General features: G+C 50.7%; 5 protein-coding genes across 5 annotated transcripts; 3 read left to right on the forward strand and 2 right to left on the reverse strand.

Annotated features, from left to right (window-relative positions):
* Positions 1–2,627: 2,627 nt before the first annotated feature.
* Positions 2,628–3,492, reverse strand: BU25DRAFT_222960 (uncharacterized protein). Its single transcript, XM_033701337.1, has 2 exons — positions 3,232–3,492; positions 2,628–3,085 (listed from the first exon to the last, which is right to left on the reverse strand). Exons 1-2 carry the CDS (start codon positions 3,454–3,456, stop codon positions 2,936–2,938), a joined length of 375 nt encoding a protein of 124 aa, XP_033565198.1. The 5' UTR covers positions 3,457–3,492; the 3' UTR covers positions 2,628–2,935.
* A 2,242-nt stretch (positions 3,493–5,734) lies between these two features.
* BU25DRAFT_445967 (pantothenate transporter) lies at positions 5,735–7,700 on the forward strand. Its single transcript, XM_033709465.1, has 9 exons — positions 5,735–5,949; positions 6,007–6,124; positions 6,172–6,345; positions 6,393–6,505; positions 6,557–6,619; positions 6,667–6,733; positions 6,781–6,925; positions 6,978–7,422; positions 7,476–7,700. Exons 1-9 carry the CDS (start codon positions 5,779–5,781, stop codon positions 7,632–7,634), a joined length of 1,455 nt encoding a protein of 484 aa, XP_033565199.1. The 5' UTR covers positions 5,735–5,778; the 3' UTR covers positions 7,635–7,700.
* An 872-nt stretch (positions 7,701–8,572) lies between these two features.
* Positions 8,573–9,094, forward strand: BU25DRAFT_325624 (uncharacterized protein; the record flags this gene model as incomplete). The annotated part of the gene is made up of 1 exon (XM_033702286.1): positions 8,573–9,094. A coding segment is annotated over one exon (522 nt), but the record flags the coding sequence as incomplete, so codon positions are not given.
* A 491-nt stretch (positions 9,095–9,585) lies between these two features.
* Positions 9,586–12,125, reverse strand: BU25DRAFT_428767 (uncharacterized protein; the record flags this gene model as incomplete). The annotated part of the gene is made up of 8 exons (XM_033708520.1): positions 9,586–9,702; positions 9,746–9,904; positions 9,944–10,510; positions 10,557–10,812; positions 10,848–11,124; positions 11,172–11,319; positions 11,391–11,899; positions 12,086–12,125. 8 exons carry the CDS (start codon positions 12,123–12,125, stop codon positions 9,586–9,588), a joined length of 2,073 nt encoding a protein of 690 aa, XP_033565201.1.
* A 1,312-nt stretch (positions 12,126–13,437) lies between these two features.
* Positions 13,438–14,538, forward strand: BU25DRAFT_333478 (NAD(P)-binding protein; the record flags this gene model as incomplete). The annotated part of the gene is made up of 2 exons (XM_033702483.1): positions 13,438–13,555; positions 13,610–14,538. The coding sequence occupies 2 exons, from the start codon at positions 13,438–13,440 to the stop codon at positions 14,536–14,538; spliced, it is 1,047 nt and encodes a 348-aa protein (XP_033565202.1).

Raw genomic sequence — 14,538 nt, forward strand, 5'->3', positions numbered from 1 at the left:
TCCCAGCGAGTCCTAAAGGGCCTACTCGTAGCATCTTCGTGACACCGGTTAATAATCGGAACTGAGTTGGATAGGTATCGGGGTTGCAAGTCCCAGAGCAGGGCTTGCAGAATTCTGATACTCCCGCTTCAGAGGTTGCAGGCCCGCTCCAGAGGTGACCAGAGGTTGTACGTCCGCTTCGGAGGCGTGTAAGGATGCTGGGGATTTGGTGCGTACGGTCAGGGACAGTACGGAGCGGATCCGGATATTGTCAGGGGATCTGGAGAGGATACCGTGACATTGTGCCTCTGCACCAACGTAGACCAATCAATTCCCTTTGCTTCAGCAAACTTTGTATATGAAATGTCTTTGCATTGATTGTGCAAATCGAATTTTCTAACTGCCTCTTGAATTGAGTCCATAATGACTGAATTGTGAGGTATTGAAGGTGGGGTGCAATTTGTTTGGCGGGGCGTTATGCGATGGTGGGCATCACGCGCACGGACTCGGTATGCTCGTGCGTGATTTCAGGGCTGAGGTCGCGCTGCAAGTGGGGAGGCCTGAACTTCAAAACTCTCCAATTCTATTCTGTGTCTTTGTTTGACCTCTGTTCCATCCTTCTTGACTGCGTCAACTCGGCAGTGGATTGTTTATAGTACCTTACACAAAGACTCGAAACGTCGTGAAAGGGAATCTCACGACTCTTGAATAGACGCTGCACCCGGAGACCATATGACTAAATAATTCAAATCTGCGACTACCACTGGCTCTCACAAATAGCCACCAAGCCCCAATAAGCGCAGGGCTGGCCATTCAAATGCCGAGATGGTCGCGAAGGTGGTCAGCATGCGCCGGCTAAAGGCCAGTGCCAGGGTATGGCATAATTTCTGCATGTAATCAGCATCATCATCGCTCTTTGTGTGTACAAAGCCACAAATTAGATGAAACATTTGCATTGAGCATTGTTTGATCGCCAGTCGCACCGCTGAAGAGGCACATCCTGTGCGTTGATTCTTCTTGGGATGAGATATGCTTCCTTGTCGTCTCTTGTCATGTCTCGTAGCGACGAACGGGAAGCTTACATTCGAGGTGTTCAAAGATTCAAGGATCCGTCTAAAAATTGTTTGTAAGCGCTCTTCCGCAGGGCTGTGTGGGATGCCTGGGGTTCGCATACATCCGCTGTGTTGCCTAGGCCACCAATCTGGCAGAGGGACAAGATCATGTTCCGATCAATGTACCCGACCGTCTCGCAGTTCTCGAGTAGCGTGGTTACGAGGTTCAATTGCAGCACTTTATGCGCTGTAGCTGCAACGTTGGCAGCCAGGGTTGAGTCGCAAAGCAATGCGTCTTCCAAGGTTGTATCCAAACAACATGCAGGAGAACCTTGCAGAGCTCAGTTGTATGAGATGCTGAGAATTGAATTCCTTGGTCACCTAAGTCTCGACGAGTGCTCTTTCCCCGTTGGAGATAGCGCATGACACGTGGAGTCGAGCGCGGGGAAGTTGTTTTGGAACGTCTCCGTTGATCCATGTTTTTTGAAGATACGGTGAGAGAATTAAGGGGACATGGTCCCTGGTCAGGACCTTAAATCCTTCAAGACTTCGGAGTAGATACTGCAGAGCGTTCGCGTATCGTTCCTGCTGGCAATGACCCTGCATGCGCGTCGCAAGTGCCATATGCAACCTCGAGTATCCTCCGTGGGGAAGTGTTTGCCACGAGCGATACCAGACAAGAAGTCGTTGATGATCTGTTAAACATCGGGTCAACATGAGTTTGTTGTGCGCTATCGATCCTAGTGATCTAAAGGTGATATCTAATAGCTGATATTCAGATGCAACGGAGGATATATCAAACAATGATATCTTGGCTTACAATAGGCAGCTCAGCATCATTTCAGAAGGGCGCCCCTTGCTGAAGACGTCAGATAATGTCAAGTATGATATTTCACCATCGAGCATACCATTTCACTGATCGATCGCATTGTCCGGCGTGGAAAATTGTAGTAACTTATTGCGTTTGCGAATGCTGGGGTTGCTTCTACTTGTTCGCCTCTACCAAAAGTTCTTCTAGTATAGGACATCCGTTGCGCCTGCATTCACATAATCACGTATGATTCGCATTGCGATGTCAGTTTGGGGCGCCGTTCCTTTCTCCTTTCGCAATTGCCTTGCACTCTTCAGCTCTGTCAGAACAACGAGAACAACCTCGAATAATCGAGTGGTCAAAAACTTCCACGATTCATCCGGATTTTCCCCACCCATGCGTCCGTTACCCATGCGTTCGTCCATACGCTGACATGTCACGACAAGCAGCATCCAGTGTCATATAGTCTACTCGCAGAAAGACGATACTTCGTCTAAGGCCTCTGCAAGGGTTGGTAGGAAGCTACCGATATCTGGGTTATCTCTGAATGTCTTTTGAGTTCCCCTGCTTCTAGCGAGCTCGGCGTCTAGAGCATGTAGTGTTCGCACAAAGTCCTGCCAACCGTGTACGTACTCGCGCAACGCGATAGACACAATGGGAGACTGCAAATCCCAGGTCATGTCAGTATTGGGCAACGGCCTTGTATCTTGTCGGTATTGGTTTCCAGATTGAACTCTTTTAGCTGCCGCTACAGCAGCAAGTGACTTCCCAGCAGCCATCTAGATCTGTTGGGGCGTGGATCGTGAGTGATCAGTACGCTGTGGGAAGATTTGAAGGATTGAACTGAGGTTGTATTGTGTGAAGCTACGGACAGTATGTATAGGTGAGTAGCGGTAAACAACGCTAGTGTGATGTGGCAGTCACTCTCATGGCAGGTGAGGCTCGACAGGCAGGAGCACCCTGAACCGTGACACACCCCCCAGCTGGTGTAGACTCAAAGGCGGAGAGTCAACAACAGCTGATCAGTATTGGATAACACTGTCAAGGTTGTCCATGTTGACCTGATGTAGACCCTTGAGACGCTCTGTAATGTCTACCAGGCCAAGCTGGCGGATAAACTCTGCAAACTTTTGCTTTGGTAGTATCTTTGTGAGTCCGTCAGCAGGCATATGAGCAGTAGGAACCCATTGAACATTGATTTGTGAGGCAGTGACCTCCTGTCAAATCCAGAGCTGGTGGATATCTGATGAGGGGGTATATCCTGATAAGGGCGTTATGGTGTTGTTGTATTGGTGCTATCAGAGCGGGTCGATATCTACAGTGCGCTAGTGCGGGAGCTAATCAAACGAGCTGACTAATGAGAGCGCTGCCTGCGCGGACAATATCAACATGTTTGACTTTTGTGTGAAGCTTGTTGTGCTGCTTTGTGACAATACCAACAGTCTGTTGATTGTCACACCAGATTGTAGGTGTACAGTCAAGCGTGAGATTGATGCCAGCAAAGAATTGCATCCACTCCTCCATCTGTGAGGCAGTGAGCAACAGTGAGAGTAGTTCTGATTCTGTAGTAGATTTTGTGACTGTGCGTTGGACTGTTGACTTCCAGTTGATCATAAGTCCACCAAATTTGAACACGTACCCCTGAGAGCTCTGGTGAGTCTCAGGTTTGTCAGCATATGAGGCATCAAAGGATCCAAAGAAGAGAGGATTGCAATACGTTAGATCATCAGAGAGATATTCAGCCATCTCCTCTGTGCCAGCAGAGGCTTCAAGGGCAAGAGCATTTGTGCTGAGCAGGTAGCGCCAGGTCTGTTGGATCTTGGAGATGTGAGACTGTCCTGGATTGGTGAGGTGACAGGTGTAGACAACATGTGTTTGGGCAACATCAGGTCTACCCCAGACAGCAATATAAGCAAGAGAGCCAACAAGCTGCTGGTACAGCTTTGTGCAAGCAGTGTCAGGTTCCTTGGTAGACTGCAGCAGCCAGTTTTCTGTCAGTGGATGGGTCTGTGACGATTGTTTGTGTACGAGATCCACGTTGTATCCACTGCAGTCCTTTTCGTACAATCTCGGTTCGTATAACAGATATTGCGAGTGTTGATTATACTGGGTATCACTGACGCGGCTTCACAGCTTGGTCAATCGATACTGCAGTTCCTTGGCTGCTCTCGTCTCGTTGCGTAGTCCTGTTTGTTCAGTGTTGTTTTGCAAGTTGTTCATGGATCGTAACAGCCACTTGTGCCAGTCATTGGCTCGATCAAGGACAACAGTCACTTGGGTGACCACAGGGTCTGACTTGGTAGTCATTGTTGGTTGATGTGTTGGTGGCTCCATACAGTATGATCAATTGTTGATCCCAATTGTAGGTGCCGGCCGGTTGTTGTGAGTCAGTGAGTGAGTGAGTGAGCAAGCTTCTCAGTCGCAATCTGTTGTGGTGAGGAAGCTTCTCAGTCGCTGTTTGGGCTGTTGGCAAGCTTCAGTCGCTATCCAGGCTCATAACTGTTGCAGTAAATGCAATAAGTGAAGGTGTAACCGCGCAGGGCAGTAAGTCAGGGGTGACAGCGCAAAGCAGTAAAATCAGTATATTCTGTTGTTCTGTTGTTCTGTTGTTCTGTTGTTCTGTTGTTCTGTTGTTCTGTTGTTCAGTGTTCTGTCTCTCACTCAACCCCTAGCGGGGTCTGTTTACATGACATATCTGTCATTCAGACAGAAAGTGCTATTGGAACAGGCAAGAGCACTGCACCAGCACACGTGGCAGACATGACCGCTTCACTCCATAAACCGTCACATATCATGTGACACAGACCATGTGGTTACAACTTCTCACAATACCGCCCGCGTTGGGCTTAGTACTCAAGCAAGCACTCAGGAACACCACCGAAAGTTGCTGTGCAGGACCTTACCCTGTTTTCCCAACACTAGTGGTTTGCTGCCCGTCCCTTCATCCAACATCCTGCAGCAGTTCAACGTACAGCATGACTGTTGCAGTATGTTAATATGAGACTACTGCCCCAGAACTGCTTTATATCTGACTTGCAAGTGATAATTAAGCTGTGGGAAGACCTGATTTTTGTTCTGAGGCGGACGCGAACGCGCTGACGAAAGGGCTTGTCGTACGCAGCAAACAAACCCTTCACACTAACTCGAGAAGGACGAGAAACGAAATGTAACTGAAGTTTCCTTTGTTCCAGACACGGGAAGGTTTTTGGAAGTTCGCATAGGCTATGAACATATGCTGTCGCTTTCTGAGTCTTGACCTTTGCGGATAGCGAGTAGAGCTTATGAGGGAATTCATTGCCCAAAGCATGCGTTTTTCATATCAGCGTATCACCACATGACGCCACGTGACGTGCACGTTTGGCGAAAGTCTAGCGTGGTAGTGTGTCGGGTTGTGGTCGAGTCGCTGTTGTTGACTCGAGCAACTTTACACGACACCCCAATGCATGGACAGATATTCAGACACTCATCCAAGACTCGTGTCAGCAGGTCGCATTGGAGTCGATATCAGGCAGAAATAGGCTATGTGACGGTTACCCCGATAGATCTTGCACCCCAGATTTCTGATATGCTTATCCCGCAAAATGTGCGGGGGGGCGCGCTTGGCAGCTGGGGAAAATGCGAGTGTAGGATATGGCCAAGCCAGGCCATGCTGCATACAGCGCACAACCTTTGTTGTGATTCGACGACGGTCTGCCGACGGGACATTGTCGCCCCACAACATTGACATTCCACATTTTCTGGCGTCAGTGTCATGTCGGAAAAGACATCCTGTGATCCATGTCAATGGTACACTTGCCTCGTAATGGAGTAAGCAGGCTATTACACTCGTGGTGATGGAAAGTACAAAACTGAGGGCGATCCCTACCTCTGTGAAATCTGCTCTTGAACGTCCAACAAAACATCAACATCTTACATACTTCAAAGTGAGCCCCACGTATGACCATGCTTGTTGACGAGAAACATGACGTCGACCATGTCGAGAAGGCATATAATTCTCCATTACCCAGGGATCGGGATATCCATCCCGAGCAAGACTGGACGCAAGAAGAAGAGCGAGCGATCGTGAAGAAGGCCGACTGGCGCGTGTTCCCCATGCTGTGCATCGTGGTATTTTTCCTCAATCTGGCAGAGATTGCGTCCTTGTCCACTGACCAAGGTTGGTAGTTTGGTCTTTCGCTGCTCGACAGAACGAACATCTCTTCTGCATATATTGCTGGTCTGGGTGCAGATTTGCGACTCACTGGCCAGAGGTATAATATCGCCCTATTGGTGTTCTTCATCGGTAAATGATAGAACCTTCCAGCAAAGACTTGGACTGACTCGCCCCAGGTTACTGCATTTTCGAGCTTCCTTCGAACTATGTCATTCGCCGGCTGGGTGCTAGGATCTGGTTGCCTTTTCTCATCACCGCGTGGGGCGCCTGCGTCTTGGGTATGGGTTTTGTCCACAGCTGGGAGGCCCTGACCGCTCTGCGCGCATTGTTGGGTGTCTTTGAGGCTGGCCGTGAGTCGTATCTATTGATACCGACATCCCAAGCTCACCAAATTCAGTGTTCCCTGGTGCGGTATATATTATTGGGTCATGGTATCGACAGTTCGAGACAGCGAAGCGAGTATCGATCTTCTACATGGCAGCGTTGTTGGCTTCAGGTTTTGGACCGATCGTAAGTCGAGCAATAGTTTATACGCCCGCAGGATGACCTGACACCTTGCAGTTCGCGTATGCCTTGTCGCTCATCAGTGTTGGTGATGGCCTGTACAGCCAAGGCTGGCGCTGGGTAAGTCAGAAAAAGAACAACCTTGCACGCTTACTAAGAGGCGTCAGATTTTCATAATCGAAGGAATTGCCACCATAGTGACAGGCTTGGTTGCGCCATTCTTCTTAGTTGAATGTAAGCTTCGTGACCCTCGAAATCATCACACGACTGACAAGATACAGTTCCGGAGAAAGTTAGATTCTTGACCGATCGTCAGAAGCACATCGCCATTGCGCGAGTGTCAATGGAGAAGTCGGACAAGCAAATCGAGCATGCCACGATCAGAGAGACGCTGCGAATGATCTGTGACTGGAAATTGCTCATGTAGTCAGTAATCGCCAATTCGGAACCCTCTAACCTGCAATACTGACCTTTGCAGCTCCATCCAGTACTTTGTAGCTGCATCGAGCGTATACTCGTTGGCTTTCTTCCAGCCCATCATCCTACGACAAGGCATGGGCTTCAGCTACGCTAAATCGCAGTTGCTCTCGTCGCCGCCTTATATTTTTACCGTCTTTGCTTCGCTCGCGACCTCTTGGCTCTCAGATAAGATCCGTCTGCGATGGCCAATCCTCATAGGCCAGTCAGTCATCGCTATAATCGGACTTCTACTCGTTTTGTATCCCAAGCCTCCAGCTGCCAGGTATTTCGGTCTGTTTCTTGCCACATGGGGAACACAGGGCAACGTTCCGGCTTCTTTGGCGTACGGTAACAATCAGACCGCGCGAGTTCAGAAGCGTGCTGTTGTTGCCGCTGTGATGATATCCGTTGGCGCGGCTGGCGGAGTGACTGGCAGTACTATCTTCCAGGCTAAAGATGCACCGGCACGTATCTCGCAATATCCTTTGGGCGGCTCGATAGGTGCTAACCATCACAGCAATATCTTCCAGGAATGTGGGCGACCATAGCTATGCAGATTCTGTATTCGATCGTCACAATCTGCATGTCGATGTACTTCAAGCGCCAGAACAAGCTCGCAGATGAGGGAAAGAAGCCAGCGCTGGAGGGTGTTGAAGGATTCCGCTACGCCCCGTGAGCTTTGGGTGCTTGTCCAGAGAGCTCATGCAGCTGCGTCACGACAGCGTGTCAAACGGCCACTTCCATCTAGAATTTCAATGATTTATCAAGTCTGAGACCATAAATGCCACTGAATTCAGCTAAATTGGAAAACGATGAGATGGAAAGGATATGAACAACACTCGTACAGAGCGAGTGCGAGAACGAGACGTCATCACAAGCGAGCCACTAGCGCCATTGACCCCTGCCTCATCATCTTCTCTCCTCCATCCCAGGCAACAAACGCTTACATTGCGCGATCTAAAGCCGAACACCTGTAATTCTGCGAACGCAATGCCCAACATGGCAATGCGACATACCTCTAACTCGCCAAGCTTTTGCCAAGCTCATGCGTCCCGCTTCCCTTGTCTCCAATCCTGACGTCGAACGTGTCTCACAGCCTTGCATTTCAGGAACACTTCCACATCGAGCTGTCAACCCCACCAGATTGCGACGGGTAACGTCTGTAACAGGGCTGTCAGCGCCTGTAGTAACATGCTCACTCGTGTGGAAACTTCAGGCGACCTTTCGAGCATGCGCCTGAGGATGATATGCATGGAAGCTAGTACATCGTTCCCGTCTGAAGGTGTGCCTTGGAAGGCTTCAAGGCGCTCCGAGCCTAGTTTCGAGGGCTTGAACAGGACCTCACATTTTTATGCCAGAGGCAACACAATGTGCCTGAATCATGAGTACCACTGGGCATGAGTATAAGAATTCGGGCAAAGTCCATCTTAGTGTTTTTTTCTGTCATCAGGCATCAGCTCTTCTCTTCTAATCTACATCTTGTTCAGTTCTCAGCTTGACGCTGTAACGTTCAATCTTTGATACATCACTGCTGGACTGTACCACTACATTCACTATTGTCTTTGATATCCAATCACTTCCTTCACATATTCAACAACCGATATACGACCGAACATGCATTTTCAAATCACTACGATCACCGCTCTCGTAGCTCTCTCATCTGCCCTACCAACACTCAAGGTCCGCCAGTCCGGTCCCGTTCTTGCAGACACAACCTATGATGCCATCTCCATCTCCGGCGGACAAGCCGGCAATGCCGAGGCCGAAGCCCTCGCAGTTTTTTCCGCGCTCGACCTTAACAACCCTGCCAATATCGACGCCGCAGATCTCGACTTCCTCGGCCAGGTCAACGACGTAGCGAACGATGCCGAGACTGAGGCCTTCAACCCCGCCATCGAGGCTGCCACAGACGCCGAAGCTGACGCTCTGGCCGCCGGAAAGACGAAGAACAAAGTCCTGAAGTTGATGGCGACGAAGATCGAGCTCGAGGCCAAGCAGGCTCAAGGCGAGGATGTGGCCGCGAAGCTGGAGGATGAGTTGGCAAAGCTGAATAACAATATTGCAACCGATAAGGAGAATGCTGGCAACCCAAGCACAGCTTTGCCCTTCGATGCTACAATCTCAGGTGGAGGCAACGTTGCTGCTGGTGCGGGCGCGGCAAATAACAACAATGCTGCAACGGAGAACAACAATAACGCCAATGCAGGAAACGACGCGAACCAGGACGATGCGGCAGCTGATGACAATGCGAATGACGACAACGCTCAAGATGATGCTGCTCAAGACACCAACAACAACAACAACCAAAACGCGAACAACAATAGAAACAACAACGCCGGAAACAACAACGCCGGAAACAACAACGCCGGAAACAACAACGCCGGAAACAACAATGCTGGCGACAATGGCGGCGGTGCTACAGGAAACTTTTTATTCGGCGGGAACTAGATGTGAAGGTAGATTGGCTGGACCACTAAAGCAGCAGAGATGAGCGTGTTGACGAACTGGGGGGAGGAAGACGCCGGCTGGATACCAGGCACAGATGCCATTGTCATAAATTGACGTGTATACTCATGACATCCACATAAATCTCTTTATCATAATTTCACCCAGACGTCCCATCACCTTCAATGCAACCCCTTCTTCTCCTTACTCCCCACCTCACTACGAGCCCTCCTCAACCCCGTAAAACTATGCCTCTCAAAAATATCCCCCGTCTCGCCCCTCGTTCCAAAACAGCAATTCTCAACCCTCCCCAATGGTCCCCTCGCGCGGCTGATCCTTAACCAACCTATCAAACCTCAACTTCGTCTCCCTTAGTTCTCTCGGAAACGGGTCGCCGCCTAGACACGCACCGACACTGATATGATCCAGCATAGGGTTTCTTGTTGTAACCAAGATGCGCGAGAACAAGGTATCACTCGCAACAGCATTCTTATAAATCGCCTACGATCCAGTGAGTATAGAAGCAAGCGTGATAGCAACCGCAATCGCATACCCAATCCACAAACTCGACGGCAAATAAATATACACAATCATCGTCCTACTCTTCACACATTCTACAGGAACCATCTCAGCCGCTACAAGCGTCAGTTTCGATAGCAAAGTGAGCAACATATCTTCAAACAAGTCCTGGACTGCGTCCATGAGGTTGGACTGTGGGTACGATGTCCGGCCGTCCATGAGCCGCGTCTCGGGGATGTCGGAGCGTGTGATGATGAATGTGTCGAAGGTCTTTTCGATGTCGCCGCGCAGGAAGGTGTGCAGCATGGTGCCCATGGAGTGGTATGCTGCGGCGAGTTTGTAGGCGGTGGTGTTGGTGCGGGGATTAGTGAAGGCGGAGGGTAGGGTTGCAATGAATGGACTGTCGTTGTTTGGAGCGGATGTGAGGGTTGTATTGATAACGGGGTAGAGAAAGTAGCGTTGCTTGAGTGTTGCATTTTGCGCGGGGCGGTAGCGCATTTCGAAGGTATAGTTGGTGTGGTGCATCACGCACTTGAACATCTTGGGTTCGTGCACCCAAATCCAATTTTTAAGTGTATGGCGAGTCTTCTGGGTATTTCGTAGTAGTGTTTTCGGCATATCTAATCCATAATACTGGCTCGTCTTCGATGACGCCAAGCGATTCCGGATATCCTGGATCTGGTACGCCTTCAGTAGTCGACGTCTGAGGTCTCTTGTAGTCGTCTTCATCGACCTCAGCATGGTAAATAAAATTGCCCTGCGGTGCAATCTGATCGATCGTGAACGGCGCGTCGTTAGGTACAGCGTCGCTCACGTCGTCACATTTGTATCCCAGAGCCATGAAATTGATCATATACGTGCGATTCCAGCCTGTGCCGCAGAACTGAGCTCTACCTTCTGACGTGGCTGAGCCGTTTTCAAGTACGCGCTACTAAACGCCAGCCCCGGAGCAATTTTCGAAGGCTGATCATAGTAGTCGAAGTACCTATCTCGCAGCCCGCTTGGGTCTGTTTTGTTGTAGTAGATGAGCGAGTTGCCAAGCGAGTTACTATGTTGCTCTTCCCGAAAGTCGAATACAGCTTCACGCGTCAAGTTGAGTGTCGCAACAGCTGGGCAGATCATAGTCATGATTGTAGGTCTCCGCTGGGGTGTGAGTGAAGCTGGAGACAGGATGGAAGCTATCGGTATAAGCCTGCACGTTGCTTTAGTACATGGCTCCTAGGACTGCGCAACACTCGCGCTCACTAACTGCAGATCGCCATCAATGTGGCTAGCTTGCCATGCCTGACCATCTTCCAGTTCAGAAAGAACATCGTGGGGTCTTCTGTCGCAGACAAAAGGCCGTCGATGCCATGATAGTCATAGCCTTCTTTCGAAGGGTGTGCCATGTGCGTTGTCTATAGCAGACGATGACTGTGTTGACCAACATGCTCTTAGTGAAGAATGCCAGGGCCTTGCCGTACCGCACCATCATGAGTTGCTCTGTTGCTGGCTTGCCGTTCAGATGTGCATAGAAGAAGTGATGCTTCACAGCGCCTATAACTCCTGCCACAAACAAAGATGCTATGATCGCAGAGGTCGTCCAGTGTATGTGCCATTGTGCCAACTCTCCAACCCTCTTATCCACTAGAGCTTGTGTGCCAGCGTCCATTATCTTTGTCTGATATAGCGAGTTCATCGAGAACATCGACTCTCGTTCTGAGCGCACTGAGGGCGGAGGGCTCTCCTGTCGACCTGATATCGGCACATACTGGGTGTTGCTTTGTATTGGGAGAAGATATGCTCTAGAGCGCGAGCTTTCATGAGACCGTCTGCGTCGCTCATCTTTTAGAGGTTGTTCGTGCGAGCTGCGCGAATTCTGTGCATCCAAAGATGGTCGTGACCAGTAGGACAGCTCGATTGGATCGTGGAACGGGTCGCATGGTTCTGCGCGCAGACCTGGCGAGGCGTCGCGTGACGAGTACGCTGAGTGGGGACCTCGAAAGGTTATTGTGGGAGTCGAAAGGGCTCGATATGGGTGTGACGCAAGCTTCGAAGCTATTCTGCCATCTCGAACTTCTTGTTGGTCGTTTCGACTTATTTGTAAGAGGCCTGAGCCAGCAGAAAGTTGCCCGACGTGTGTTGGATATAGCTGTAGCTGTCCTGTGAGCACTCAGTAAAAACCAAAGGTATGGAGCAGGTAGAGCAGGTAGATTTGCGCCATCCTCGATATTGCTGCGGATATGAGCGCTACCATTGATATACTGCGGGCGAGACTTCAGCTCCAAATAGCACTAAGCACGAGGAGCGCTAGCTGCAGCCGGGTGGCTTTGAGCTGAGGCTGTCGCGTCGAATGAAGAGATGGTCTTCTGAGCTTGACTATTGTCGTGGAATGCTTTAAACAAGCTTTGTGGTCGTCATGCTGAAGCGTAGACATGCGGTGAGACAAAACTTGACTCTATACCCACCTTCTCCTCACTCTTCAGCTCCACCATCTCCAACTGCCACTAAAGCGGAGCCTGGCGGCCCCTAAACTCTATTGACTGGCAGGACTAAAGTCCATATTGCCGGCATGGCGAAGTTCGTGGCTGGCGGTAACACGCCAGCCAGCATCAACGCCCGCCTTATCGGGCTTCCAACGACATATCGACGCACACTCATCCACGTCGGGCCTGTCATCCTTCATAAGGAGCCTGTCTTGCCTCAAGACCAAGGATGGGGGGTGTCTGGCAGGCCTTGACACATGAACAACTTGTTCGAACCAGGACACACCCTCTGCATCTACACTTTGATTCTCAAAGCGAGCTCGACATTCATTCGCAAAGACTGATCAAGTGCAGCAGTCGAGCTTGCGTAATGACTGGAGAGCAGGAAAATATGTAGAAATTCGAGGGAGTCGAGGCGCAGCGATATTGGCAGCCAGCAAGTCCTCAAGCTTCGGCGGAAAATCGGGTGGGGCCCGCACTGACCAGTCACAGTTTTGCACTCGAAAACTGCACAGTACAAGATACTCATCACTTACCTTCGTAAGTCTGCGATAGGATACCAGGAAGAGGCCGTAAACTAATCGCAATTTCGAAGCACTCGTATTTAATAATGCAGATGTCCATGCCCGAACGATCTCCGCGTTAGCGCTAAGATAATAATCCTCCGTCACATGCAGCCGCATTCATCATCCCGCTTGATCGTCAGACTCCCAAACTGGCTATCTCCACACCGAAACGCACAGCACGAGGAAGGACTGTTTCTGGAAGCTTAGAAATGCACTCCACGGCACTTCCACTCGAACATCCTAATTGGCTTCTCGGCGGCTATGTGGGTCGAGCACGAGGCTGGCAGATCCCGGCCGTTATTGTTGCGTCACCACCGGTACTTTCAGGACCCACATTTTGTAAAGACGACTACATACATAAATTCGAGCCCCGCCATGATGGAGAATGCCATATTCGCACCTCCTGGTCTGCCTACAACTTGTGAACATTCAATTGCTGTTCAAAACCTACCAACTCTAATCACAACACTGCATATCTTACAATATGGCACCATCAACGACCAAGCAGTGGAAAGTCGGCGGAAAGAGCGGCTTCGACGCACTGAAACTTGATGAGAGCGCATCGATCCCCAAGGTTGGCGACAAGGACGTCCTTGTCAAGAGTATGCGCTCCCGACATACCACATTTGTATGCAGCGCCTGCTAACATATTGTAGTCAACGGAGCATCCCTCAACTACCGCGACCTCATCATCCCCAAGGGCAAGTACCCCTTCCCCGCGAAAGACGGCGTAGTCCCCGGCTCAGACGGCGCCGGTGTCGTCGAATCTGTCGGGAGCGGCGTAACACGCTTCAAGCCCGGTGATCGTGTTGTCACACTCTTCAACCAAGCCCACATCGCTGGCTCCCTCGACGGAGCCTCCCTTGCAACCGGCCTCGGCGGCGCCGTCGATGGCACACTGCGCGAGTATGGTGTCTTCGATGAGCAGGGCCTGGTCGCAGCGCCCAAGAACCTGAACGATCTCGAGGCGAGCACACTGAGTTGTGCGGGATTGACAGCGTGGAATGCGCTGTACGGCTTGGAGAGCAGGGCGCTGAAGCCAGGACACTGGGTCCTCACACAGGGGACTGGAGGTGTATCGATCTTTGCACTACAGTTCGCCAAGGCCGCAGGTGCGCGCGTCATTGCTACCACATCCTCGGCTTCGAAGGCCGAAACGCTCAAGAAGCTCGGCGCAGACCATGTCATCAACTACAAGGAGACACCCTCCTGGGGCGAGAAAGCCAAGGAGCTCACCGGCGGCGTGGGCGTGCAGCACGTCGTCGAAGTCGGTGGTCCTACAACTATGGCTCAGAGTCTGAAGGCCATCGCTATTGATGGTGTAATTACCATCATCGGCTTCATCGGCGGCATGGAGAAGAACCAGCCCACCTTCCTTGAGACTCTCAACAACATCTGCACAGTCCGTGGTATCCTGGTTGGTAGCAGGCTGCAGATGCAGGACATGGTCAACGCGATCGAGGCGAATGATATCCACCCCATTGTTGACGAGAAGGTCTTTGAGCTCAAGGACCTGAAGGAGGCGTATGAGTACATGTGGGACCAGAAGCACTTTGGCAAGCTTACCATCAAGGTCTCAGCATAG

The sequence above is a fragment of the Macroventuria anomochaeta genome (genome assembly GCF_010093625.1).
Source record: "Macroventuria anomochaeta strain CBS 525.71 unplaced genomic scaffold BU25scaffold_5, whole genome shotgun sequence".
Classification (NCBI taxonomy): domain Eukaryota; kingdom Fungi; phylum Ascomycota; class Dothideomycetes; order Pleosporales; family Didymellaceae; genus Macroventuria; species Macroventuria anomochaeta.